The sequence below is a fragment of the Perca flavescens genome, chromosome 11, assembly GCF_004354835.1.
Source record: "Perca flavescens isolate YP-PL-M2 chromosome 11, PFLA_1.0, whole genome shotgun sequence".
Taxonomy (NCBI): domain Eukaryota; kingdom Metazoa; phylum Chordata; class Actinopteri; order Perciformes; family Percidae; genus Perca; species Perca flavescens.
Window position 1 is genome coordinate 18,607,445 of NC_041341.1, and position 26,764 is coordinate 18,634,208.

General features: G+C 39.0%; 1 protein-coding gene across 1 annotated transcript; it reads left to right on the plus strand.

The window, feature by feature from the left end:
• Positions 1-21,411: 21,411 nt before the first annotated feature.
• rpe (ribulose-5-phosphate-3-epimerase) lies at positions 21,412-24,801 on the plus strand. The gene is made up of 6 exons (XM_028591272.1): positions 21,412-21,597; positions 21,979-22,058; positions 22,177-22,316; positions 22,450-22,584; positions 23,908-23,994; positions 24,101-24,801. The coding sequence occupies exons 1-6, from the start codon at positions 21,476-21,478 to the stop codon at positions 24,221-24,223; spliced, it is 687 nt and encodes a 228-aa protein (XP_028447073.1). The 5' UTR covers positions 21,412-21,475; the 3' UTR covers positions 24,224-24,801.
• The last annotated feature ends 1,963 nt before the right edge of the window (positions 24,802-26,764 follow it).

Sequence of the window (26,764 nt, forward strand, 5' to 3'; positions counted from 1 at the left end):
CAACTCATCAGTGTTTTGCTTCTTTAACCCCAGTACTTGACCTAGTCTCCTGCGGGAGGGACAACACCCTGCCCCTGTTATCCTCAGGATACGTGACAACCCTCCATTTGTAAGAACTTCAGCCCCTTCAGGTAGCCTCTTCCCCCTTCTCCTATGGGAGGATGAGCTCAATGAGGAAGACCATCTTGGTGGCCAAGAACCAGACCACTATGTCTGGGCGGAGGGATGTGGTAAGATCCCTGGGAGATCTCCCTGCAGAAGGTCAACAGTCATTTTTGCCTGAGGAGAGGAGTGTTGATGCAGCTTCTTCCATTGTTCCCTACTGAGGAAATTGATAAAAAAAAATTTACTGAAGAGTCACTGTCCTTGCAATAAGAAGTAGAACTGTCAAAAATAATACTGAGTCCCTCAGTGACAGTTTTCACTTTTTCTTGTTTGCATGCCTGATCATTTTAACATCTGAAAACTATTTCCCAGTTTTTTACCTCTTGCCTATTTCCAGTGTTTTGGCCTCCTATTTCAGTATCTGGTCCCGTCGCCAGCTGTAGTGCCCTTGAGATAGTATAGCTTTGCTGATAGGATGTGTTGAGGGCTTGCATTGGCAAGTGAGGGGCAGCTCAGCCCTCCTCTTTGCTGAACCAGGCAGGCCAGGGTGTCGTAGGTTACTTTGATGAGGAAGCTGTGCAGGGATTTCCAAATGTCAAACCCAGGAATTGATCTGCTGATGATACTTTCCTTCTTCCCTGTGACACTGCCTTGATCTTGCAGTGCTCCTGGTGTGTGCTGTTCACCTCTGCCACAACCAGGCCCTCTCTCCGTCCCTCTCCTTTCTTGTTTCAATGATTTTCTTGTCTGACCTGAACCCTGTCAATCTCTTCCTGATGCTGCAGCCTGCTGGGGCTTGCTCCAGGTCAGTGAACTTCCACCAACTAACTCACCAAACAAGATGACGTGTAAATTTAACAGCTTTGTAGTTACTGGAAGGCAGATTGTTTAGTTTTTGACAAAGTGAGGGCCAGATTAACCCACAATCAGGCCCAAGGCAGAAAGTGAGCTGTGAGCCCCTGTTACAATACAACTCCGACAACTGCAGACACTTCGGTTGGAGATTCAGGTGTGTTATGCTAGTAGCGGTTAATGTAGCCTTGAGCCGCTAGCCTCAAGCAGAGATAAGAAGCGTGCTGCAAAGTTCTCATAAACTCACTTCTTTCAAACGTCACACTTACAGTTTTTTCAAACTTGTGGTTTTCAGCCCCAACTGACAACTCCAATTCATCAGCTTTTATGCAGCTCCCTCTGGAGCCACAAAAGGCTTGATATAAATGTTCTCACATATGCAGACGTACTCCCTGAAAGACCAGTAAACAGAATTTAATGTGTAAAATCAATGGAGTTCCCCTTTAAAACCCACCCCATACCGGTTTATATTAATCAATACATCAAAGCACCACAGACTAATTGCCAACCTTAGGGCTTTGGGGCCCTGGAGAGTCTGGGGCCCTGGGGCAGTTGGTAATCCAGCCTCGGACAGAGCTTGTTAATATTTGTCTTTATGCTACAGGCTAAAAACACTGTAAAGAAGGATTAAATACATACAGTAGCCAATTCTGAGTATGGCTGCAAGCAAATGTATTTCCCCAAATATCAGACCACACACGCAAACACACACACACACACACACACACACACACACACACACACACACACACACACACACACACACACACACACACACAATCATGCACACACTGAAAATGGCCATTTACATGGAATAGCAGTTTTAATTATAATTTCATATTAGACCAAATCTCATAGCATTATTCCAAACTATTCCACCCATACAGTAGATGTTCAGGTGCTGCCGTCATGTCTGAATACACTGTGAATTACAGAGTGTAACAAACTCTTCTGCTGCTCCACATAGGCAGCCTCTGTTTTACTTGGCAAGCACATATTTTGTGAAGTGCTTTGATTTGCCAGTTATGATTCTCCTCTGTTCCCATTATACGTTGCTTATACAGAACATGTCAACCATAGGCCTACTACTGAGCCACTCTTCTACCAAACCCAAACACTGTACTATGTTTAAAATGTAAAAACACAGCAGTAAACTCTATGCTTCCCTCATAACACTACTTCTAAGACAGTCTCACTATTTGCTGTTTTTGTTTTCACTATCTGGGAGGCAAACAGTAATGTAAATGTGTCCTCTCCAAACCAAAGGAAAGGTTTACAGTGAAATGTGTGAGATTCAAAAAGCCCAGTGGTCCAGAACTGGATACTGAAATCATCCTGAGATGGCTCAGTCCTGGCTTTTCTTACGACTGGTTCATGTATGAGTTACAGTACATTCTTAATGCAGCTATCTGCTTTAGTGTGATTTAAATAGCAAAGGAAATGGGCCAGAGATGAAATCAATTTAGGGAGTGTTACAGCACAATAATAATCTGTACCTTATGCTGAGGAGAGATAACGTTAATACATTATGAAACAGGGAGGATGTGCTGAGGTTAGGAGTAAGTTAGAACAACTTTTTTATGTTCTTTACTGGAGAGGAACACTTTGAAAATGTACTAAGCACACTCATATTGCACAGAGCTATATTTACACATAATGTGCATGCATGTGTTTTAAATGTAACTTATATTATTTTTGGCCCATTTCCAAGCATTTAGAATGAGTTCAATTCCCACTCAAGTCTGTGCTTGATTTGCTCCGTCTGGCAGGAATTCCGCATGAGGACTTGTGGTGAATAAAGGGTCTTGAATTATTAATAAAGTAGAAGAGGAAAGCAGCAGCTGCTTGTGCTCAAGTGGAGTTTTTGGTGTGAATATAAAAAAAGTCAGAGGATAGGGTTAGTTTAGCGCTCCATGACTCCACTCGTGTCAGGAGAGGTGGACAAGTGCTAGGGCCAGATGTCAGACAGATGTTTAGTCAAAGGGAAAAGGAAAAAGTAGAGTTGAAAGACCATCTTGAACTTGGATCAAACAGCACCAATGGCACACATCAATTTACAAAGTCACGGCTTATTTAACCTTCCAAATGCAGGCCTGATAACACTAAGTTGAGGGCAGAGTCTATGTGTGCACTGGAATACATCAACAGAAACTAAGATCTGGAATATATGTTGCTGTGTTCAGGACTAATGATGATACTCTAAGGGTTTTTGAGAGCAAATGGACCATGCACACTATTTTTTCTGTTTGAGACAAGGAGAAACAGTCCGAAAAGTCCTACAGCTAAAATTCTTAAATTAAAATAGGATCAATCAAATTATAATAAAACATATTTCCTCACTTAGCAATTTCTCTTAAAAAGCAAAACTGTATGTATCGCTAATCTAAACCATAGATTAGTTCTTATAATCAGATTCCATGGCCTAAATATGCATCACAGCTGGTTTCCTGTAGACTGCACCTCTACAACTCTTATTTTTGGTCCAAACACAAATCAGACAGAGCACCTTATAAAAAGCTTCACATGTACCATGAATAATGGGTTGTGATCTTCTCTCCCATTACCTACCACCCAATGCCTGATAAGGCTCAACCCCTCATAAACCATCCCATGGCTTATTGTTAGCGTGAAAGCTCTAATCTCTTCCAGGTCCACAAATGTAGCTGTATAGGCAGGACACACATGGTTTTGAAGGATTGATATTCGGGAGGGTGGGGGGCTGATTTATACCGCACTCCGTGCCCGAGCTACGGATCCGGTGTTTAGACATCACCTAATTCATCCACAGTCCTATCGGCTTTAAGAGCTTTAATGTGCAACTTTAAGTTCTCCCTCCACTCCATCAGCTCAGCAGCACACTTGTGTCAGAGCCGCTGATGAAACTTCAGAGACGTGTCAGAGAAGAGAAGGCAGCTGTTTTACGGCTTATAGAGGCACACAAATCCATACCGACCATTTGCCTGTGTTGTTATTCAAATATATCTCATACATTTTCGAAACACCCAGAAATGTGTTTGGAGTTAAAGCTATAGTACGTAGTTTCTGTCGCCCCCATGAGGAATTCTAAGTAACGACAATAAAACTGTCAGTACGTCCACATGATACAAGCCTTCCGTGATCGCTTACGCGCACCCACCCCTCCTCCATGCAGTTGCTAGCAGCCAAGGAGGATACGGAGGATTAAAAAAAACATGATGGACTCTTCAGAAGAGGTAATTATCTTCACTCGAGTTTCTGCGCGGGAAAGTCGCCGGACGACACAATCTTCTGAACACAGCCACGCTGAGAAATACAGAGAGAGTTTTGTGGAGCTGATAGTCTTAATTAGCTTTGTAGCAACTCATTTGAATGTAAAAGATGTTTTTTTAAATTGAAAAGGTTACGCACTAAAGCTTTTAAAGGAGATTGATTATAACTTAATGTAAAAGTATCATGTTACTTATATTAAACCATTGTTTGTTAAACTAATCAATCTTATCTTTTCATATTAAGTATTTTATGTCTCTGGTGTGGATAATGAGAATGGATTAGAAGACATCACATCATTACACAAATAACTTATGCTACACAAAAAGAGCTCAAAAATATTGCTTTAGTTCTGTTTTGTTTATCATAGTGTTTCACTCTGTCAAATCACTCCTTTTTCCTAGATGGATAATGAATGACTTACCCAGAGCACTTTGAGACTGCCTGCAGGTAATGATAGCTAATTTTGGCTACTGGGAGAGAATGACAGAATGAAGGTGTTGACACACTTTTATCTCAACTGACAGGGTGTCTTAACAGTGAAAGCTAAAATCAAAAGTAGGATTTATGTGCTCTTCTGAAGTGACAAAAAACAACAACTTTTGGCTGTGTGTGATGTTTTGTCTGTGGTGGTGTTTGAGCAGACGAATGTCCTCCTTTGGTTCCTGTCTGAGGTCAGACTGGCTTTTGGCTGAAAAAAACACGCCTGTTTATTCAAACAAAAGTCGGGCGTCCCAGTCAAGTTAACATGACATCACTGCACCAGAACCCAGTTTAATAAGCTTCATAAACTTGCAGTTGCCTCCTTAGTCTTCCTTCTCTGCAAGACATGCCACATTCATGAGAGTTTTTCTGAAAAATAAACTTTGTGAGAGGTTAGAGTCTGCATAATGGCTGTTTTAAACTCAAATTATTACACCCCCCAACCAAGCAGAGATTCTTACTAATATAATATAGTAATAGTGTATAGTTTATACTATAAACAATAGTTTAAATTGTCTTTAAAAATAATATAAAACAATGTTGTTGTTTTTTACAACACTGTAGGATGAATCTCTACATCTAAGCTGAAAACATGGAAATCCCCCAGCGTTCACAAATTAATGCAGCTCACACAATAGCAATTCTGTTTTTCTGCATTCTGAAAGTCTCATTACAATCACTGGACATTTCTTACGCAAGATAAAATGTACCATTTGAACACATGCCAACACCCACTTACTGTATTCACCACAGAATACAAAACTATACACAGCATGTTGCCAAAGATGTAATTCATCTTATTTGAGTTCTGCCTTGACATTATTAAATGTCATTTAGAACATCTGAATTCTTAAACATACTCTATGTAAAGCAATAGCCCCAAGTCAGTATTCTCCCAAAAAGTCATGTGGGAAACAAAGAAAAAGAGATGGCATGAACTAATAATTGTAATTTGACTCTATATGCTCATTCTCTACACCTGCTGACTCCATTACAGGGTCATGGAGGTGAACATATACACTATTCTTTTATAATGCTTTGTATAAGCTATTGACAGTTTTTTAGTTCATACAGAAAGAACAAAGATCCAGACTAAAATAATGGTCTCTCCTGCCAACCTAGAAATGATGGTACATTTATGTACTATGAAATTGTTTTCTCAATTAAGTTTTGTAGGGAAACGTGATTTCTGCCTGAACTATATTCCCTGGTTATGTTTTTTTCTAGTGTGGGAAGCTATACATTTACAATAGGTAACCGAAGCACTTTCTTTACGGTTAGGAAAAGATTAATACATCTAAACACGCCGTGTCTCATCCTTCAAGTCACATTGACTTTTTCAATATTGACATGATCTTTCCCTAATATTAGAGCTGTGAGGGTCTATGTGTATACACATTACCATAAAAAAACTTTAGTTTCTTTGAATGGATATTGCATCGCAACAGCAGATATAGGGAAACCAAATTAAATATGTTGTCACTAAACCACTATGACACCTTTGAATTTCTTTGTGACATTTAGACATTATAGCTGCAGTTGCGGTTACATTTAATTTCTCCATTGTTACCCATAAGCAATTCACATTGTTCGTCACAGACCCTCTATTGTATATACAGGATCTTAGTTCAACAATTAATGTCACCGATGATGCGTCAGTGTTTATGTCTGTCTGTCATCGAAAGGAAAAGAAAAACATCTCTGTCTCTTTCCTCCTCTGCTTCAATTTTCTTCTTTTCTGGATAGCAGGTCAGATAGATCTCTGCATGGTATCACTTTACAGGGAGTTTCTCTCACCATGACACACAGACACACAATTCACACCCTGAGGTGAAAATGAATGTCTGTACGTCATTCAACAACCACCTCGGAGCATCTTGGCTTTAACAAGAGGTACTCATAATAATCCTCCATAACATCCCAGTTGCTTACGCAGGAGTGAAACTCCCACTGCTTCCCTGGAACAATCTCAACTCTTTCTTCATCATGTTGTTATGGTTCTACGTTCACTCTAGCTCAAGCTAACCCCGCACGCCATGCACCCTGCTGCGATAAGAAGGAATTCATGATGAGCGTGCATAAACGCACCCGCACAAACAAGATGAACTACATTTGACTGTTTCTAATAAAACCAACTTTGTAACTGAAACTGAAACTTCTGCATCTCATTGTGGATGAGGTTTGCTGCAGTTGGCCTTGATACAATAAGCTCAAAACCTAACCGATTGAGGTTTCTGTAATCCTTCTCTGTGTATAAAAAAGCAGAGTTTCCTCGCCACTGTTTTCCTAACCTTGGTTACACAGGGCTCAATCAACTTTTGTGTGGCTTGACAAATGAGTTTGTAAAACAGCTCCTGAGAAATAAAACAAAATCACAGCGAGATGAATAGAGGAGGAAGTTGTAGTTTCCGGTGTGGGTGAGGGTGGTTTGGGTGGGAAAGCCAAGAACTGACACGCCCAATGTCTGTGTGTGTGACACCAAATCTCAGCATTCACCCACACAATTGACCGAATGAAAACATGCCATAGATTGTGTTTTCCCCTCTGGCCTTTAGTCATGAATAGAATATTTTGATTGAACTCCTGGGTTTGTCCTCTTCTGTCCCACTGTCACCCATGCAGTGGTTTTGAGTCAACGTTGTCATCGCTGTAGCTATATCATTGTACAAAAGATTTTGAAACACTAAAATATCTAATAGCACCACTATAGAAGGCCATTTATCTGATGTTGAGGTAAATCAGATTGATTCTATGTACAGTATACATAACTCATCTTTGTTTTTCACTACGTAAGTTTTAGTCACACAATTGTCTAGAACTGAGGTGCAGTTGATCAACAAATTCAAGTTATATTTCAGCTGAAAAATAAGAAATGAATTGGCATCAGCAGCCGAGTACAGGATTCACTCAACACGAAAACTAACCTACAGCAGAGATTCTTTGCAGCATCTCGTGTCATTGAAACAAAATGTATAATCTTGATCATTTGCAGCTTTTACCATAGTAACCTGGAACATCAAAGGACAATCATTTGGGGCTTGGGGCCAAAAAATGCCAGAAAGATGACAGGAGAGATGGAGGGAGTCAGCAATAGATAGAATGAAAGTCTTTTTGTGAGATTTTCTAATTTAAGTGGAAATTCCCTTAATTAAAATTAAGCCCCTTTGAAAAGGAAAAAAAAACAAAAGGAAGAAATATGACTATGGGACATAATTTATTTTGGTGCACTTTCATGTTGAGGTCTTTTGATTTGCTTCTTGGCACAGACAAGAGGCACACCAATCTTACACTGGACAAACAGCCAAATAAAGATTCAAACTAAACCTCACGCTAAAACTTGATGCAAAGTAATTCTACATTATTATCTGTTGTTAATATCCTGATTAGGATCAGTCACTGCACGCATGCTAGAATGCTGATGTTAGCATTTAACCTCAACCTAAAAGTTACCAAATATTCTTCAACAAGAGCTGGCTGCGCAGAAGAAGAATAGGAATATCAGTAAATCAATAGTCAAGATGCAGGTTACAGCACTTACCAAACGTGACATCATGACTTTGTGTAAACATACACAACAACACGCCACTTGCCTTTAGCAAGTGGCGTGTTATCTGTACGCATTTTGAGCTATCTGCGTGTATGTCTACGCCGTATACAGCGGACGGGTTGCAGACTGATCTCAATAAGTGCTGTATGTATGACACGCCAATTCGTATGCCATTTTGGCGTGTTATCAACAATAACAGGGTTAGGTTTAGGAAAAGAAGAAAGCGATGGTTGGGTTTAGGAAACGTGACCCATCCACCACCCCAACCAACCTCCCTATGCGGATTTTCAGGCTTTCATACTACTCGCTACGGCGTAAATTGACACGCAATCGCAAGGTAATGTAAGTCAATGGAGGCCAAACGGCGTTGATAAACACACTAAAGAGCGATTATGTGTCTTGATAACACGCCAAAATGGCATACGAATTGGCGTGTCATACATACACCACTTCTTGAGATCAGTCTGACTTACCTGTATAAAACAAAGGCCCATTGTTCACCTTTATGCAGAAGTATTCTGACTGGTTTTGTCAGGAATCACCTTCCACACATCATATTTAACCATGAAAAGTGGTAAGTTTTTTAGTCTGTAAACTCCTGTCTGTGTTACAGACTGATGGATGAACATTTCCATGGAGGTCGATATGTCATAAGCAAAGGCTGCAACCCAAACTGGGCTTTCAATCCTGGCCTTACACTTGGTATATGGTTTGTAATTCTATACGAGAAGTGGGGGGTTTGAACAAACACAAGTTTTGGGAGGAGGCGTGCGTAGGTGTGTGTTTCACCACTCTCTGCTACAGTATTAAATAGCTTTTCTTCACATACCTGTCACCTCGTAATCAATAATACTAGAATAACACCTGAAACACAACAGCCATCAGTAACCTGTCACTCGTTCACACCCAAACATCCCCAGACATGCACACATACTCAAAAATGTCTATCATCCATAACTGTCTGGTAGCTGCTCAGACAGGCACTCATATGAACACTCTGCAGCTCCAGAGCTTCCAGGCATCATCCATCACCTCGGCCCACCAGAGGGGGTCCATGGCAAGGACACACACAGGCAGCAAACCTGATCCACACCAGGCCACAGACTGGTCACACACAGACCTTCCTCTGGGGGTGGACAAATACAAACACACATAAAAACACAGGTTGCCTACAAGCACACACAGGTGCCCTATTACATTGCTTCAAGCTTTAAAAACACTTCACCTCTCTGTCATTACACTGTGTAATTACTTTCAGATCCACATTATTAATTAAATCCTCATATATTTTCCCACTAGGCCTACTTTCCACTAGACTCTTTCCCCTCCTCCTGTTTCTTCGGCTATGCGGATTATGTTTGCAGTATGGTGTATAAATAGTGCTGAGTAGGTGGCCTTGTAATGGAAACACAGATATACAGATATCAAAGGCTCAGTCCTTTTCTTTCAAATTCTACACACATTCATCAAGAGTTGTGTTTTCTCAGATGCGTCTCTGCACATAATGCGTGCGCTGCTTTCAGCGTATGTGTGGCTGCAAATGTGAAATGTGCACCCATGCATACCTGTCTGGACATCTGTGTCCATGTCATGCCAGGGGGTGAGAACATATGGCAGCACAGTTTACACTTTCTCACAAGGGCAGGCTCAGTAAAAGCTTCAGATAGGCTTAAAGATCTTTAAACAAATAGCTCAATCAACTCATTTTTGTGCTTCCATGCAACATCTTTAACCCGTTTCATTCACAAGCTGCAGTGTAACGGCTGAAAGTAATGAAAATGTAATTCAGTACAGAGGTAAAAGTGTTACAGTCATGCAAATTTTGTTCTAAGAATCAGGTTTGCTCTGAAGGACAAAGTTAAGGGGCAGTTTAAAGCTACGAGCTACGAGCTACGAGCTACCCAAATTTATATTTTAACTTTATGTTCTAGTGGGTTCCCCTATGTTCTCTGTTATGCTGTAAACTAGTTATAGAGCATTCTAAATGCTATCAGTGGCCATGAAGCCCAAAGCAAAGATAAAGTCAGTTAGTCAAATGTCAACTTACCAGGTCAGCTCTCCCCTTTAAACCAAGTATTTTACTACACTGCGTAGGGTCCTGTCTCCTATCTTACCTCCAGGGCTTTTGAGGCTCTAACATTTGGTGTAAAATGATTAATGGGTGTATGCTCTTGTATCTAAGTGTGTTTTCCTGTTGCGGTGTCAGCAATGTGAATGTGACATAAACGGATTGACAGTTTGGGTTCAGGAATAAGTTGACGTTGTGGTAACAGTGGTCTTCAGCATTACCTAATTTCATTCACTGTCAGGGAGTCAACAGGGTCCTGACATAGCTGCCATGTGCTGCCTGAAAAAAAACTCACTCCTATGAGCACAAATTCTGTAGCCTGGATGCCAGCCAAACTTAGCCCCGCCCACAGCATTTGAGGTTGGGAAGTTCATATTCTAGTATGACGACGTCAGGCTAGAAATTCTGAGTATCATGATTCTAAAAATATAAATCATCACATAAATGTGTCTGTTTGTGTTTTGTACATTTTTGCCTGGTTACATCATGTTTTGTGATTTAGTTACTGTGTATTTTTCCACCATGAGTCAGAGTTGAGCCAGGAAGTGACAGTTGCAGCTATAAATGTCCTTACTCTGAATTCTGTGGTGATGGAAGTGGTGTCGGAGAATCGTGTTACTGTACGTGATTCTGCTGGGAGACAATACTGACATGAAATAACCCAAACATAACATTGCTCACACACATGCAGGCCTCACAGAGGATTTCTTATGGGAAATGTATATTGATTGATTTGTGTCATCTGACTGCACCTGGACAGCTGTATCAACATCTTTAAACCTTCAATTACCGATTGAAGCTGTAAACACGACATTGACATGTTATCCCCTTTCAGCTAGCAAACATTGGCCTATTTACACATCCAGGAGACACGGGAATCATTAGCATCAATTTGGAGTTATGTTTCTAAACACCTGATCTAGGCATGTCCAATATTTAAACACAATAAGAGTGAACTAAAAAAGTAAAGTTGCAGACCGGAAAAGATGCTAAAACACCCCGAAGAGCTGAGGGGAATTGCAGTTGGGTTATACATCTCAGTGGGTTTATCTCTATGAGCGACCCCTGACACATTACACATTGTTATTTGATCAATTGTTATTTCAAAAATATTAATCATAGCAGCTTTACATAGTAAATATTTTGTTATCGAATGAATCAATTTGTTATTGCCAAGTAGTCTTATCCTAATAGACAGCAGGAAAGCTGTGGGGCAAAGAGGGGAAATAACACAGTGTCCACTATAACCTGCAACGTCATCTGGACATGTATGACTATAAAAAAACAAAACAAAAGAAACCAGAACTTCCAGCACAAACATTATAACGTTGCCAAGGCATTGACATGAATCACTTCTGGTTTTTCTGGTATTATTTTTAAGCTATTCACAGGTTTCTCTTATCCTTTGTCTGCAAGTAATGTGATTCTCCCACCGGTCACTACCATAGTCATTGCAGCAGTTATCCTATTCCTTTATATATTCATGGGTTTGTTGAAGATTATATTCTGCCTCTGTATTACACAAAGGATTTGATATGGATCGGAGTACACTGTGAAACAAACCCACACAAGCAGGCACATGCAAAATCACACACATTATTTTTACTTTCATTATAAATTCAAGAACCAGTGAAAAGTATGTGAGCTACTTAAGAATGAAAATCTTTTAATAGTGAGGTGGAATATTTTGCCCTAAACAATGCAGAGAAACACTAAAAATAAAGATAAAGATTCCAGATTTGGTGTGGTTGAACTTTCCCTCACCTCCAGAGGCAGGGCAGGGACACAGCAGAAAAAACAGAGAGCGGGCCAGGGGAAATTCCTGCCAGGGTTCCATGAGTGTCTTAATACCACAGGAATGCAAAAGTGAAATTTACATGACTGTCATGACAACTACAGATATGCAGCAAGATAAACCCGGGCCTTCCCAAGCAGAATTGTGGTTGTTATTGCTGCTGTTACTGTTTGTTATTATTTGTAAATGAAAAGCCGCAGACATATCAGCACATGTTTTCAGTTTTATCACATTGTTAGATAAAGACTTGACCTTGTAAAAGTTCTTTTTGTTGTTGTTTGTTTACAGAAATCAAGCTTTTAAGGAATCATCACAGAATGTGTGTGGTCTCCAAGACTTGTAATTACGTTGACATACGTAGAAACATCAAAACAAAATGAGAATAATATCAATCCTGTCATCTAATTTCTCATAAGAAAGCAAACAAAATCTATTTTCAAAACAAAGGAGTATTTCTTTAGATAACAAACCACAATTCCAGTAATTTAAGTTCAACCAAGGATAAAAGGTAATAGTACAGCTTTTTTTACATTTACAATTTTGGCACGTCTATCTTTATTTTATATTAAATCAAAGGAATAGTTTTGGAAATATGTTAAAGACTAATAGACATAATGTGCTAATTAGTGAACTTGTTTCCATTATCTATGCTAAGCTAACAGGCTGCTGGCTGTAGCTTCATGTTTACCATAAATAATTTATACTGATATCAATCTTCTCAAGGAAGCAAAAAGATGTAATTTCCCAAAATGTCAAACTATTCCTTTAAATAACAGTAGTCATCCCATAAAGAAGATTCCAATCATTTCAGTTCAAACTAAAATACCACGTTATACTAAAGTACAGCATTTACAATTTCATTTAATAATTTTCACAAATGCCTAATCCTAATTTTATACTATATATTAAATAAAAGTACATTGCTATTACCGGCTTCTTTGTAGCTCACATATTAAAATACTGGGCAAAAAACCAAATGTAGGAACACAAGCTGTCATTGCAAATTAAAACATAATCTTCGAGTAACATGGTTACTGTAATTAATAAGTTACCCACAGAACTGGTTATTGTACTCAAGGGAAGTCCACCCTGATGAAGCAACAGCTTTTTCAGTTCTCTGGTGGTAGACCTTACATAACCCAGTGAGGGAACACCCTGTCACAGCCTAAACAACAACATTGATTTGTTACATTGCCGAACTTCATTGCTGGGTGGATCTCCTCCAAAATAGTCAGGGTTTCTATTTGTCTTTCAGATAGTTTCTGCTTTAGTGAGAGAAAGATTTGTCAAGGCTTGTGTGGATTTGTACTGCACAACTCCCTATCGTGCCTCCATTCCTGTTGATAGAGTAGCTCTTGAAATCTGTTGGCAGAGGGCCCATTGATCCTTGCTGCTTAATTGTGAGCCATATTTTCTGTATTCTCTTTTTCTCTCTCAATGCTGTGGGATGTCTCCTGGCAAAGAAGATAAGTACCGTCTATAGAGCTGCTTAGGCTTCATGAAACTAAAAGGGGCCAGGTTAAATGCTCTATTAATCTCTAAAAACTATTAAACTTTTACACTATGGATAACATCATAACTCCAAAACATTTTAATGCAATGCTGTGAACTTACCCAAACCACAATGGCTTGGACCAATATAGCTGTTTCTTACTCTCTTCTCTCATTTGATGAGAAGAGCAGTACTATATAGCAGAGTCCATTATTAGCTGCTATACATGCTGGCTATCTGCCAGGCCCCTCTGGTAAGCCACTCAAAGAGGCCAGCGCCAGCCAAAGCCTGAAGCGTTCCCATGCCAAACAAAAATACCTCAAAGGATAACTAAAGGCTGAATGAAAACAGTCAGATAGTAGCAACGCTGCGAATATCAAACCTGGAGTTTGGTGAAGTGCTCTCATAGGTGACGTCTGTGTGTCTCCAGGGGGCTGTAACCCATCACACGCCTGCTCTCACTTCCGTCCGTTCTCTGTGTGAGGTTAATTGGATAGTTGGATAACACTTTGTTAGGATGTATGTGTACGTCTTTAGAGTCATTCACACAGGCCTTTGATGGAACGAGCAATTTCCCCTGATAACGGCGCTCACATGTTTCACCGCCAGGATTGAATACATAAATCCTCTAACAGTGACAGCCATCATAAATGTGTTGTGTTGCTGCGTTTAAAGAGTTATTTTCTAACATTTCACAGAATAAATTTGGACTGCCCCTCTGCGTAGTGAATGTACAGAGAACTATATCTATATATATATATATATATATATATATATATATATATATATATATATATATATATACACATACATATGTTTAATACCTTGGTGTGTCATGTCACATCATTAAATATTGAGGCTTGAGTGTTTTTGGAACAATATACTATTGTTTGCTGAATTTCACCCTGTGTGTTAAACCATGGCCTCTCTTGTAAAAGAGATCTTGAACTCAATGAGATTACATATTATTAATCAAGGTTATAAAAAAAAAAGGTAAATTTAGAGAGAAAACCACTGCCCTTTTATTTGGGAAACGTGACATTTAGTGTTGATGACTGAAGTGCCGTAGCATTAAATGCATCAGAAATACCCTGATATTATCCACGGTTGCTGAGTCATCTGCCTGCATAAGAAAAGTACACTACCAAACAGCAAGTTTAAAAGCTGATTTTTTGGGACTTTTCCGGTAGTTTTCCTTAAATACCTAATACAACTGCACTCACTCACTCATTCACATACACAGATGCTAATCCAATATGCTAAATTCTTCCAGTTGGAGCTTTCAGTTGTGTTCATCATAGGTAATGACAACCTTATGTGTAACTCTTTCTTTGATCTCTACATATTGTACACGTTTGTGATTTTGTCCACTGCTTTATTGTGGTGGATTATTTTTCCTTTAGTAATTAGTTATTTCAAGGTTAGTTATTTGGTTTTTAACTTCTCAAGGTCTAATTGTTAACCTTGTTTGCAGAGAGTCATCCATGTCAAATCCTATCCCAGGCCTGTTTTATCTTAAAGACACAAGGAGAGAACGTCATGGAGAGTTAGTGTTTATTTTTTATGTACGTAACTGCATCTGTGTGCATCCCAGATGCCAGTCGAAATCCCTTAACAACTCTACACTGAGGACAAGGATTTTGGATAATTTCTTGATAGCGCTGGATTCTTACGCTTTCTCCACAGTGGGTACAACAGCTGTTGGAAACACCAGCTGGAGTCAGGAATCATACTCCCACGTGAATCATGTGAAAGTGGTATTTCTCAATTTTTTCACAATAAAGTTATTTTATCTAAAGTCAATGGATGCTTTGTGCCAAATACTGTATTACATTTTTTTTTTTGTCACTGCTGAGTAATACTCTGCATCCGATGTTTGCATTGTATTCTTAGCACTACCAGTGTGTTAAACTCTTCCAGAGGAGAGAATCCTCATGATTTACAGTTCAGCCTGCACATACTGATCAGGCTGCTCTCTGAAGAATTTAGACACATTTAGCTTTAGCTTTGTAAGACTTTAAGACTGTGTCTATATCATATACGTATGTTTGAATTAATACTAAAAAGCAGCAGTAAAATGTCTGATTTAGGTTGGTTGATACTAGCTATTAAAAAACACAAGGACAAATCCAGCACAAAATGAACCTAGGGGTTAATAACACGTGTACCGAGTCGTCCGTTCTCTGGGATTTGTTTTCATCCAGTTTTAGCGCAAACCACTAATTAGCTTATAACGCAAGTCGCCGGGGCAAGGGTAAAGTAAAAACAAATCGCTATTTCTATACCACTAACAAGGCTCAAAATAGCACCACACTTCCATGGTAGCAGAATGAGGGTCCCTACATGTAAACCAAAACAATTAGAACTTTGTAAGTGTACAGATAGTTTATTAAAAAGATAGTTTATAAAGACCGTTCACGTATACAGGCAGGTGGCCTCTTGGGAAAACAGTCATGAGCAGTCGAACGTCGAACGACGTGCTTGAGCTATGTTACTGGTTACATGGTGTTCGTCGTTCGACTGGTGTCGACACATGTTGTTAACCCCTAGGTTTATTTTGCACCGGATTTGTCCTTTAAAGCACAATATTCCAAATACAGTATTACGCAGTCTGAAGGAAAAAATAAATAACTAGGATAAAATATAAGATCAATAAAAAAAAAAAAGATGACTTATCTCAGAGAAGCAATTTTATTAGAACTGGATTTTCCGTTTTCATAAACCAAACCCCTGCACTCTAGGATCACATGTTGTGAGAACATATTGAATCTTGCTGTGTTGTTTTCAGCAGCCCCTTTCCATCCACAATCTTCAAATATTAAAGATTAAATCAGGTGGATTAGATTTTTTATGAAGTCGGGAGGTAAGCTTTGCTCACATAAACCTACTCAGTGGGCTACTGGTATTATATCACCAAAAAGGTACTCTGAATAAATCTGTGTTTTTATTCTATTACAACCTACTACATACTGTTGTTTTAAAATGTCACCAGTGCCGCTGGTCACATTTCTGGCCCTTTGAAATTTCACTTTGTCCTCAATAAAGCTCTAAATTATGTCTGGTGGAAGGGTCCATTTCTCCCTAGAGGGGGTTTTTGCAGGCAATTGCTATTATATGCTGGCAACTAGTGCTCTGAAGTGTGCTGTGGTCAGGGTTCATAAAGTTGAAGTCATGTCAGAGAATACGCACCATGACATAAATTAATTTAATTAAATAATTGACATAAAGGTAATTATTCTGATGACACTAACAGATTTGGGAATCTCACATCTAACCACTTAATTATGTTAGATGTTTAATGTTAAAGGCCACTTCACTGATTTCAAATTGTATGTACTTTCATGTATTTTATGTACTTGTTGTAATTAAGTGACATACTGCACGGTATGTTTTACTTTTATACAACATAGACTGAAGAACACCCTGCAATCACAGGCCAAGCATCACAAATAAAGACCAACAATTTTGTTTTTCTGGTTCCAAAGTCTCAATTTACTGTGGTTAATGATTACAGGTCTGGGGGCCACAATGAGTCTTTACAGCTACTGCATTTCCTGTGAGTGCACCACCATCATAATGAAAAGCCTTTCTACGACATCCACTGAGCATTGACAGCTATAATGGGCAAGACTTACTCACGCCTGATTTGATGAGTACTTTGTCAACCTATAAAGTAGCAGTTTACAGGATGTACAGACAGTCCTGCTGTGCTTGTTCCTACTAATCCTACTCCCCATCTTTATGGATATCCCAACATCAAATACTCACCAAATCAAAGTTTGCGTGTTAAGCATCCATACTGAATGCCAATGACCTACCCCCCCCAGGAAAAGCAGGAAAACAAACTTGATTGGGAGCATTAACCTAGCAGAGGGAGGTAGCACCCACCCCACCCTTCCCTTTCAACTTATGGACGGCATAAAGCACAGGAAAAGGGAGAGACTGCAAGGACACATGTCCCACACTCTCCTTCCGACCATCACAAGAAACTGGTTAATGCTATCTGTTTGCTCAGGAGGCTAGAGTCAACTGCTGGCAGGAAGTGGGAGGAAGGTTTCAATCAAGATAATACATGAACAGTTTGAAGTTGTACCAAGTCCTTATAATCAACCACTGCAGAGGAAGAAAAAAAAAAAAAAACAGAGCAGCAATGACTCCGTTCCTGTTCCTGCCTTCTACAGCACAGGTTTAAGGTCACATAAGATAACTTATCCAAGGTTACAGCTCACATACTGCTCAATGCAAATGTACAGCCTGAAGAGCATTGAAAGTACACACAGGAATTATTTATGGAATCTGTACAGCATTTCCCCTGCAGATTAGCAATTGTATTATCGGAGGCTGTTTTTCAGTATGTTATTTTCAGTAGGTTCTTCATTATGCTTGGCATTAATTTACCAGATAATTAATTCAAAGTTAGTAAATGACCCACTTCAAAAGACTGTTAAACAAGTTCAAACATGTCTAATTCATTCTGCTGCATGGCCGTTAATTAGCTACCTGTAACAGCGAAACCTAAACCTCCAGGGACACAATTGCTGATAAAGCCATATGCCAATTTATTGAAAAAGAGCTAATACCTGGTGGAAACACTCTGAAAAAAAACAATATATCTATCTATTAAGAAGCTTATTGCAATGGCTAATACAGTATGAAAATGAACACTCACTAATTTAGTAGACCTGGAATGGAATTGATTAGTCTTCATATTTTCAACAAAAGACATTGTTTAATTGTCTTCACAGATGACTGAACGCATGTAACGAGAAATCCTTCATCCACAAGCTCATTAGGACCGCATACCATACACGCGACGAAGAAGTAGAATATGTACAGTGCATATACACACTTAAAGATTTTGATCATCCAAATAAATTCTGAAAGTCTTAGCCATTAAATCTGGAGGGGCCCACCGCATACCTCTAGTAAAATGAGATGGTATTACGGAGAAGCAAGACTTCAAACTCAATCCACAATTTAAGGCTGGTGAATCAGCTTTACAACAGTGATGACTTTATACATAATGTGCAGTATATATAAAAAATAATTCATGCTACTCAAAATATTCAAGGTTTCGTTTAGGATTCATATATTGGTCATGGTGCCTGTTGAAAACATTTTTTTTTATGAATATATGTGACGGTTCAGTACTGGACAGTACTGGTTATTCTGGACTATTTTAAAGATGAGAATATGTCAACAAGGAGCAATAGAGAACAGCTTGCCAGCATCCTGAAAATGAGTGTAAGTCACATTCCTGAGCTGCACTAAACCAGAAAAGGTGTCTTTAATGGGGACCTCCAGTAAGCAGAGGCCTATTTGTTCACTGAAATGATGTGCTTGCTGTTAGAGACTTTTAGTGTAAAGCTGAAGAATGTGCCTTAGTGTCAACTGCAAGAAAAGGAATGAGCCCTTTTATAGAACAAAAAACAAATGCATCAACCAGGTTGGTGCAATGTATCAATTAATTTAGCTCAAAATACTGTTTCAACTATTAAGAAGATAATTGTCGCTTAATGAGTTGTGGTGAATCTTCCTTGGGCACCCCATCAACTCTGCTCTGAAGAATCAGAGAGACACCTTTAAGGACTTCTGAATGGGACAGACTTATAAAACTCAGCCCCTCTATTGCACTTGTCACAAAATGACTGTCAACGCCTGAAGCTTTTTTACTACCTTCCTCAGAGACTATTGAGGCCCCAGTTCTTTTGTGAAGCCAACTTAATCTGCCTCAACACTACTCAAAAAATCACATATATCATCTTCCTGTCTGCCTCGAGTACGCCGTGCCACCAGTGTTTCCATCATTGCACGCAGTAAATGCAAAACGTGGAGAAAACTCGTAAATGTCAGATTCTGTTTAGCCAATCTGGTTATATGAGTGTGGCTCTTTGGCTCAGCAGAGTGCTGCAGAGGGGTTTTAAAACCTCCACCATCTGCTTCTTATAAATCACAACAATTTACACACTCATCTGAAAAATAAATACCATTTCAGTGGACAAAGTGTTTAAGATGATGAAGATGACAAACAAATCAGAAAAAGAAGGAACCATGTGCAGTAAAGATAATGCAAGTTTTATCTCTGAAGAGTTATAATGACACTAAACTGTAGGAGATACAATGCCATAAGTATAGGATTATGCAGAGATTATGAGACATCTGGGAAAACTTGCATTTTTCCTTATCTGGAAGCTGTCCATACAAACTTGTGTCAACTAACCATACCTTAGATGATTTAAATGGTATGACATCACAGTTGTGACATTATTGAATTTTGTGTAGCAGGCTAACAATGACAAACATAATAAATGGGGCAGATTTTACATTATTTAATTGCATTTAATTGTATTATTCATGACTAAAGCGTTTTGTTGATAAGCATGCAATAAATATTTGTTTAATGGAAACCTACTTGCTTGTTTTGTCTGTTTTATTGTTTGTTCATTTTTAAGTTGGGTTAAGGTAAGTTAACATGGGTAATTAAAGGCTTTTCCAATAGTAAGTCCAGTCTAAATCCCAGACAACGTTATATCATTAAATGCCTTGTAGCACCAAGTGTGAAACATATTTTCTTCTATGCGCCCATTAAACTATCTATCTGGTCATGCTGACATGTAACTAATTGCAGTGAAGGCACAGCAGAATGACAGAGACAGATGGAGGGCTGTCAAGAAGTCTGTGAAATCTCAGAGGGACATTACTGTAAAACATGAAACCAATGGCCAAACAGAGTGAAAATAGAAGCAGAGAGAATGCTGGGTAATTTCAATTGAGAAAGGATTCAAAAGGTTTGGCAATTTTATACCCTTTACACCATTTAGTAAACTGTGTCCCACATTACTTAAAGTGTCCTACTTAACACAATAGGCCTAGACTGATTACAAAAACTGTATCCCATATTATCCAACAAAGTGTCCAAATCTGGTTTTTAGGTTGTGATCACAGTTGTGTTCCATGACTTCTCTGCCATTATTCTTTATCATAGTAGAGAAACACCATAACAATTGCAGTTTTGCAGGAATATGTTGCAGCTTTGTATGCAATAGACAAAAACGTTCATAAAAGTCCAATAACAAATGCTGACACACGCTGACATGAGCTTTTATTAGCCTACTATAATCTTCTCCTCAAACAACAGCCAGTCAAAATTCAAATTAAATCCACTGTGAACGGCTGAGAAGACAGTTCATTACCCAAAAGAGTTTTGCGCCATCTAGTGTCAAGAAGTATGAAACGTCATATTTTGAAGACGGAAGTGAGGAGTTGCATCAAGATACCTAGAGTAAGACCGGAAGTGAGGACATTTTAATAAAACCAACATTTGAGAATGCAGGAAAACGATTATTTGATTAGTATTTTAAAAATGATTATGAACAAATATTCACTAAAATGATTTGACCTGAAATATAGTTGAAGCAAATGTATTGCTAAAGCAAAAATAATGAATCAGTAACAATAATAATAATAATAATAATAATAATAATAATAATAATAATAATAATAATAATAATAATAATACTGTGGTTTTTTTGCATACCAGTGTTTGAGCGAAGAGTACAACATGTTTTCCAAATGAAGGGCAATATCATTTTAAGACAACTGCATGAAAAGACATAGCCTATTTTAAAATTATGTCATGCTGTTTTTTACTGCCTTGCAAATAAGCTATACGGTAGATACAAATGCCTTTATGGCAAGCCTAACAATCTATCTGGCTTCTTTTTATCCTAAATACTTGTGTCAGCAGTTGTGCAGTTTAATTGACTACACATTTTGGTCGTTAGAGAGAAACCATCTGCGTTTTTTATTTTGAAGGTTATCAGCGGAAGTTGTACCTCATGTTGTGGTTAACTCGTGTTAACTGCATGCAGTGCAGACAGTAACAGCATGGCTTACAGTGCGAAGATCGGTCCGTCCATCCTGAGCAGCGACCTGTCCTGTCTGGGCAGCGAGTGCGTGCGGATGATGGAGTGCGGGGCAGATTACCTGCACCTCGACGTTATGGACGGGTCAGTTTATTAGTTAAGCCAAGCTAGCATGCTAACGACTAGCAAGCTGATTGAAAGTTCAGTGCGTGAGAGCTAAAGTTGGCTAACATCAACAAGCTAAGCTAGCATGCCAGAAGTTAAGCTTAGTAAGCCAATATTTATGTAACTGGATTTTTCTGGCTTAAGTATGTCAATGAAGAGGCTTTCAAAAACCTCAGGGTGTCAAACATTATAACGGCTTCCACGTCTTAACAACAGACTTCCTCCTTCTGCCTGCTGGTTTAGTAATTGTTTACCTTCCTGTACACTTATGCAAGGCGTTTGTTTGCAATTGTTGATGCAAGACGAGATAATTTCACCACAGCTGTCAAGTTTAATGTCTGTTTTTGTTGCCCTTTTAAGGCACTTTGTCCCAAACCTCACATTTGGACATCCCATGGTAGAGTGCCTCAGGAAGTCAGTAGGCCAAGACCCTTTCTTTGGTGAGACAAGACCCATCCCCAAACATATGCTAGACTTACCTTAACCCACTTATCCCATTGCATTGAGTCATGAATGCCTCTGCTATGTGCAGTACTGAGACAGTATTATTTGTTGCAGACATGCACATGATGGTGTCTCGGCCAGAGCAGTGGGTGAAGCCCATGGCTGCAGCAGGAGCCAACCAGTATACGTTCCACATAGAGTCCACCACCAACCCTGGTAACCTCATCAAGGAGATAAAAGAGAGTGGGATGAAGGTGTGAAGACAATGCTGCAAAGCAGAATAGCTGTAGTGTGCAAAATATGAAATATTGGCTTCAGCTACAAACATCAGTGCTGAGGCAACTGTATTTTATATATCTTCATACTAACACTGTGTGAGTTTTGTAGGTGGGTTTGGCTATAAAGCCCGGTACTACTGTTGAAGAGCTAGCACCCTGGGCTAACCAGATCGACATGGCTCTGGTCATGACTGTTGAACCTGGCTTTGGAGGGCAGAAGTTCATGGACGACATGATGCCCAAGGTAAGAACAAACCACAGGTAGAGAGGAAAAAACAGGAACCTTACACACAACTGCAACAACATAGATACAGTGCTATTTTGATACATAGGCAGAGATACATAATGACATGCAACCTACTGATTTGATGTTGTGCTGCAGAAAAAAACCAGGGATCAAGTTAAATAAATCACCAATATGGCATATTTTTTTGCTTTTCCCTAATATACACTATATCACCAAAATTGTTAATAGAAGAGCATGTACCAAAAGTGCAGCGCATTGACAACAATACAACTGTTTGCACATTGTGCAGCACCTTAGTGGAGACTAGTAACCTAACAAGCATGCTATCGCATTATGAAGAAAACATAAACAACCTTTGTGAGAAAAATAAACAAACTACTAGCCAATTATTTTTGAGCCACTGGAGTTGCAGATGTGTGCTCCATTCATTGCATCTAAAACAGTTGTTGTAGATTACAACAGTACTCTGTAAAGGTTTACTTTCACAGTGATTTGAGGCTCAAGCTCCATACAAGTTTATATTAAACCACAGAAGTACACACAATTATATTACATGAGTAGTAAATAAAAATGAGTTTAAGTTTCAGTGCTCTTTTCTCCGTGTCTCCTTATCTTTTTAATCACAATTAGGGAAGTTAAATGTCTATACCAGTTCACATCCCAGGTAGAAGCACTTGTTCACCAAAGCGTAGTAGTTTTGTCTGACAAACAAATTTAGTCCAGAGGATGCTTCTAATTATTAATCTAACCCGCAGCACTGCGTCTCTTTTTGTAGTCCCACTAATATCTGAAAATGATGTTATGCAGGTTTCGAGCTCTTTGTTTTATTTCAATCAGGAGAGACTTCGTTTGCAGATATGCTTGAATGTTTATTGTACAACTGTATAATAAAATGTACAAAATCTTTTGGAGATTAGACTCCATCGAATTAATAATATTTTTAAAGGGGTAGAGAACAGGAACATAACCCCCTGATGGAGTCTAGACACTGGTGGCGGCGGAGAAAGAGACCAGAGACCGGACCGAAGGAGGCAACGGAGCGGTCAGCCGGGAGAAACCCGATGACCGGAGGCGGCAGGGGAGGTGGAGGGTTGAGCACTTTGCCTGAAACGACAGCTGACAGCACAGGGAGAGAACAGATTTAAAGCAGAGTTGTAATGTGTGATTGGCCCTTGAATTTTGTGGCCAAGTCTGTTGGCCAAGTTTAACTGAAAGTATCGCTTCTAAACAGCTGATTTGATTTAAGAAGAAAGAGTAGTGATTGGGTTAATGACGTCTTCCTGAAAGAATTTGCGCTGAGCTTCATTTCTGTGTATCCAGGTGAGCTGGTTAAGGAGTCAGTTTCCTTCATTAGACATTGAAGTAGATGGAGGAGTCGGCCCTGACACCATTCACAAATGTGCAGAGGTAAGGAATACGAAAACACAAATCGCTCTTATAAAATAAACCCCTTCAATTCAAATTCAGTTTTGTGAGTTTTTTTGCAGTAAGTGAATGCTTATGTTTGTTCCAGGCAGGAGCCAACATGATAGTGTCAGGCAGCGCTGTGATAGGCAGCGACGACCCTCGTTCTGTCATCTCTCTCCTGCGCACCGTGGTGGCCGAAGCAATCCAGAAACGTTCGCTGGACCGCTGAGCTGTCCTCTTTGTGACACCTTACCTGCCCGTTCCAGCAGCACAACACAACTTCCACACAGCCACTGGAACAGACTCAAAATGGACATTTCTGGGTTTGAGGTCAGGGTTCACGGTCAGAGCATGGGGCTGATGGCCAAATCCAAATCACTTTGATGTGAGTGAAGCTGAACTGTGCCTCCTACAAAACTTTTTGAACTTCATTCTGTCCTGCCACAATCTCCTCTTTGAACAGTTAACTCAAAGTGAGTCTTATCTCAGCATGGGGATAACCATTTCGAGACTGTAGCTGAGGTGATGCTTACTTCACATCTGTAAACATTCCTGAATATTGTTTGACAGTCTTAAGTGTAAATTAGTTATGGAAATAAAATGGTCCAAGGAGCACTGTGTCACAAGTCATTTTCCGAAATCATGTATCATACCTCATTAAACAAATGTTTTGGTTCTTTTCCCTGTTTTGTTGAAATGAACCATTCACAACTTGCTACGCTACTGAGCATAAATAATGTATGCTTATAAATTTCTTGAGATTTTGGTTTTGCAGATTAAAAAGACTTCAATGGCTGACCTATTAAACATACTGAATTAAGCCCGTTGATCTTTTACATTTAGCTTGGCAAATGCAGTACACACTGCTACAAATTCTCACTGATGTGGTGGTACACCTACTGTCCAGTTTTTTTTAATTATGAGGTAAAACTATGAGCATATATCCCGTGTAAGATGTCTTTACAAAGGGAGGCATACAATATTTGTGATAATGAAAAACAAATATGCATGATTTTAGACATTTCTACATCATCAAAAACAATCATTAAATATCAAGACATAACCTTAGGTGCAACCAGAAGATATGTAAGAAAACAGTAAACATGTAATCTACAAGAATATCAAATGCAGTGGTGGAGTACTCCAGTATTAAACTTAAATACACTTTTGATGTACTTAGTAATTACATTTTATATCACATTTCAGAGGAAACTATTGCACCTTTTACTCCACTACATTTATTTAACAGCTATAGTTACTAGCTACTTAGCATATTAAGATTTAACATGGATATTCATTTTGAGAAAATGAGGCATTGTTGTTAATTAAAATTTCCCAACCAGTATGTAAAGCAAATAAATGATCTCCACTTTGACCAAATACATCATTAAATGTACACATCATCAGTAATAAGACTCCAATAATATTATCTATGCTATAGCAACAATCCCAGGGGCCTTTTATGATGAGTACATTATGCTTTGATTTACTTTTACTTAAGACTTTGAAAGTTTGATATTAAAATATATATAATACATATAAACCAAGTGTGTTACTGACTTTTTCCTTTTTCATACACTAGATGGCGAGTCTGGACAAAGCCTTAATAGGGGGATTCTATATGTAAGCAATCAGTATAATTAAGTTGCAAGCATATATGATTAATTTGTAGGCATGAACAAATATTTTAAACAGCTGTAGATTAGAAACACATTGTTGTAATCTATAATGTAGTCAGTCCTGTAGTGTGAACAGCACGGCAGATAATTGGCTACAGAATTAGCGCTTCTGTAGAGTGGTTACTTGAAAATTAAGTGTACTGTCTGTCTAAAGTATGTGCATATTGACTGTACTGTTTAAACTTCAGCACTTTTTCTCAGAAAGTTGGGTCATGTTCAGTAGTGGTGCCACCGACCATTTAATCGTAATAGAAAGAAATGCACGGTTGTGAGCAGGATGCGTTTTCAGGAATCTTTTGTAATATTGCATTTGTTGAGCCAGACTGAGCTATAGAATCCTTTTCCCGAGAACACCCAGAAAGACTAAAGACATGCAGTACCTCTCATCTCTTTCTGTGCTGCAAGATTTCCTCCTGTCAATGAGAATCACCCATGACATACTTCAAACTGCAAGCAGCTCGTTTTTTAATAATGCAGCATATGTCTTGGAGGCAATTCACAGACCAGTTGAAATATTGATGCCTGAAATCTGTATTTTGGTTTCAACTTCACATATAATGGCAGATGATGTCATCTTTGCTTATCCCATCATTGTATATGTGATAGAGAGGTTTATATAGAGCGTGTTTATGTGACGAGAGAGTTTGTGTGTAATACATGTGTTTGTACATCGTGAGGGAATCTCCTGTGACCGATTTGTGTTCTAATACATGATGACAGGCGTTTTGTATGCGAGCGTCCCTGCCGTCTGGCAAAGACAGGGACACAAGGGAGCAGTCAGCACCTACAAATGCTCCACACTCCTTTAACCATGTCACAGTATCATTATTAGTTAATTGACAGTTTGTCTCTTCAGATTACCTTCCACTGTTTACACACCATTTGTTGATTTATGATTAAACTACAATGCAGAAAGAGAAATGAGCAGCAGCGATGGTGACAATGAAAGAGTTAGTGTATAGACTCTATACTCCTCTAGACTATTAAAGCAGGGGTCCTTAAAATTTTTTAGGCCAGGGACCCCTCAGCTGAAAGAGAGACCGAGTAGGAACCCCCTACTGCATATATTGTATACAATCGAGTTTCATATT

Excerpts from the sequence above, each read along its gene's own strand:
- rpe (XM_028591272.1), top strand. The coding sequence starts at position 21,476 with ATGGCTTACAGTGCGAAGATCGGTCCGTCCATCCTGAGCAGCGACCTG. Across the intron at positions 21,598-21,978 it reads CACCTCGACGTTATGGACGG|GCACTTTGTCCCAAACCTCA; the intron begins GTCAGTTTATTA and ends TGCCCTTTTAAG. Across the intron at positions 22,585-23,907 it reads TGGACGACATGATGCCCAAG|GTGAGCTGGTTAAGGAGTCA; the intron begins GTAAGAACAAAC and ends CTGTGTATCCAG.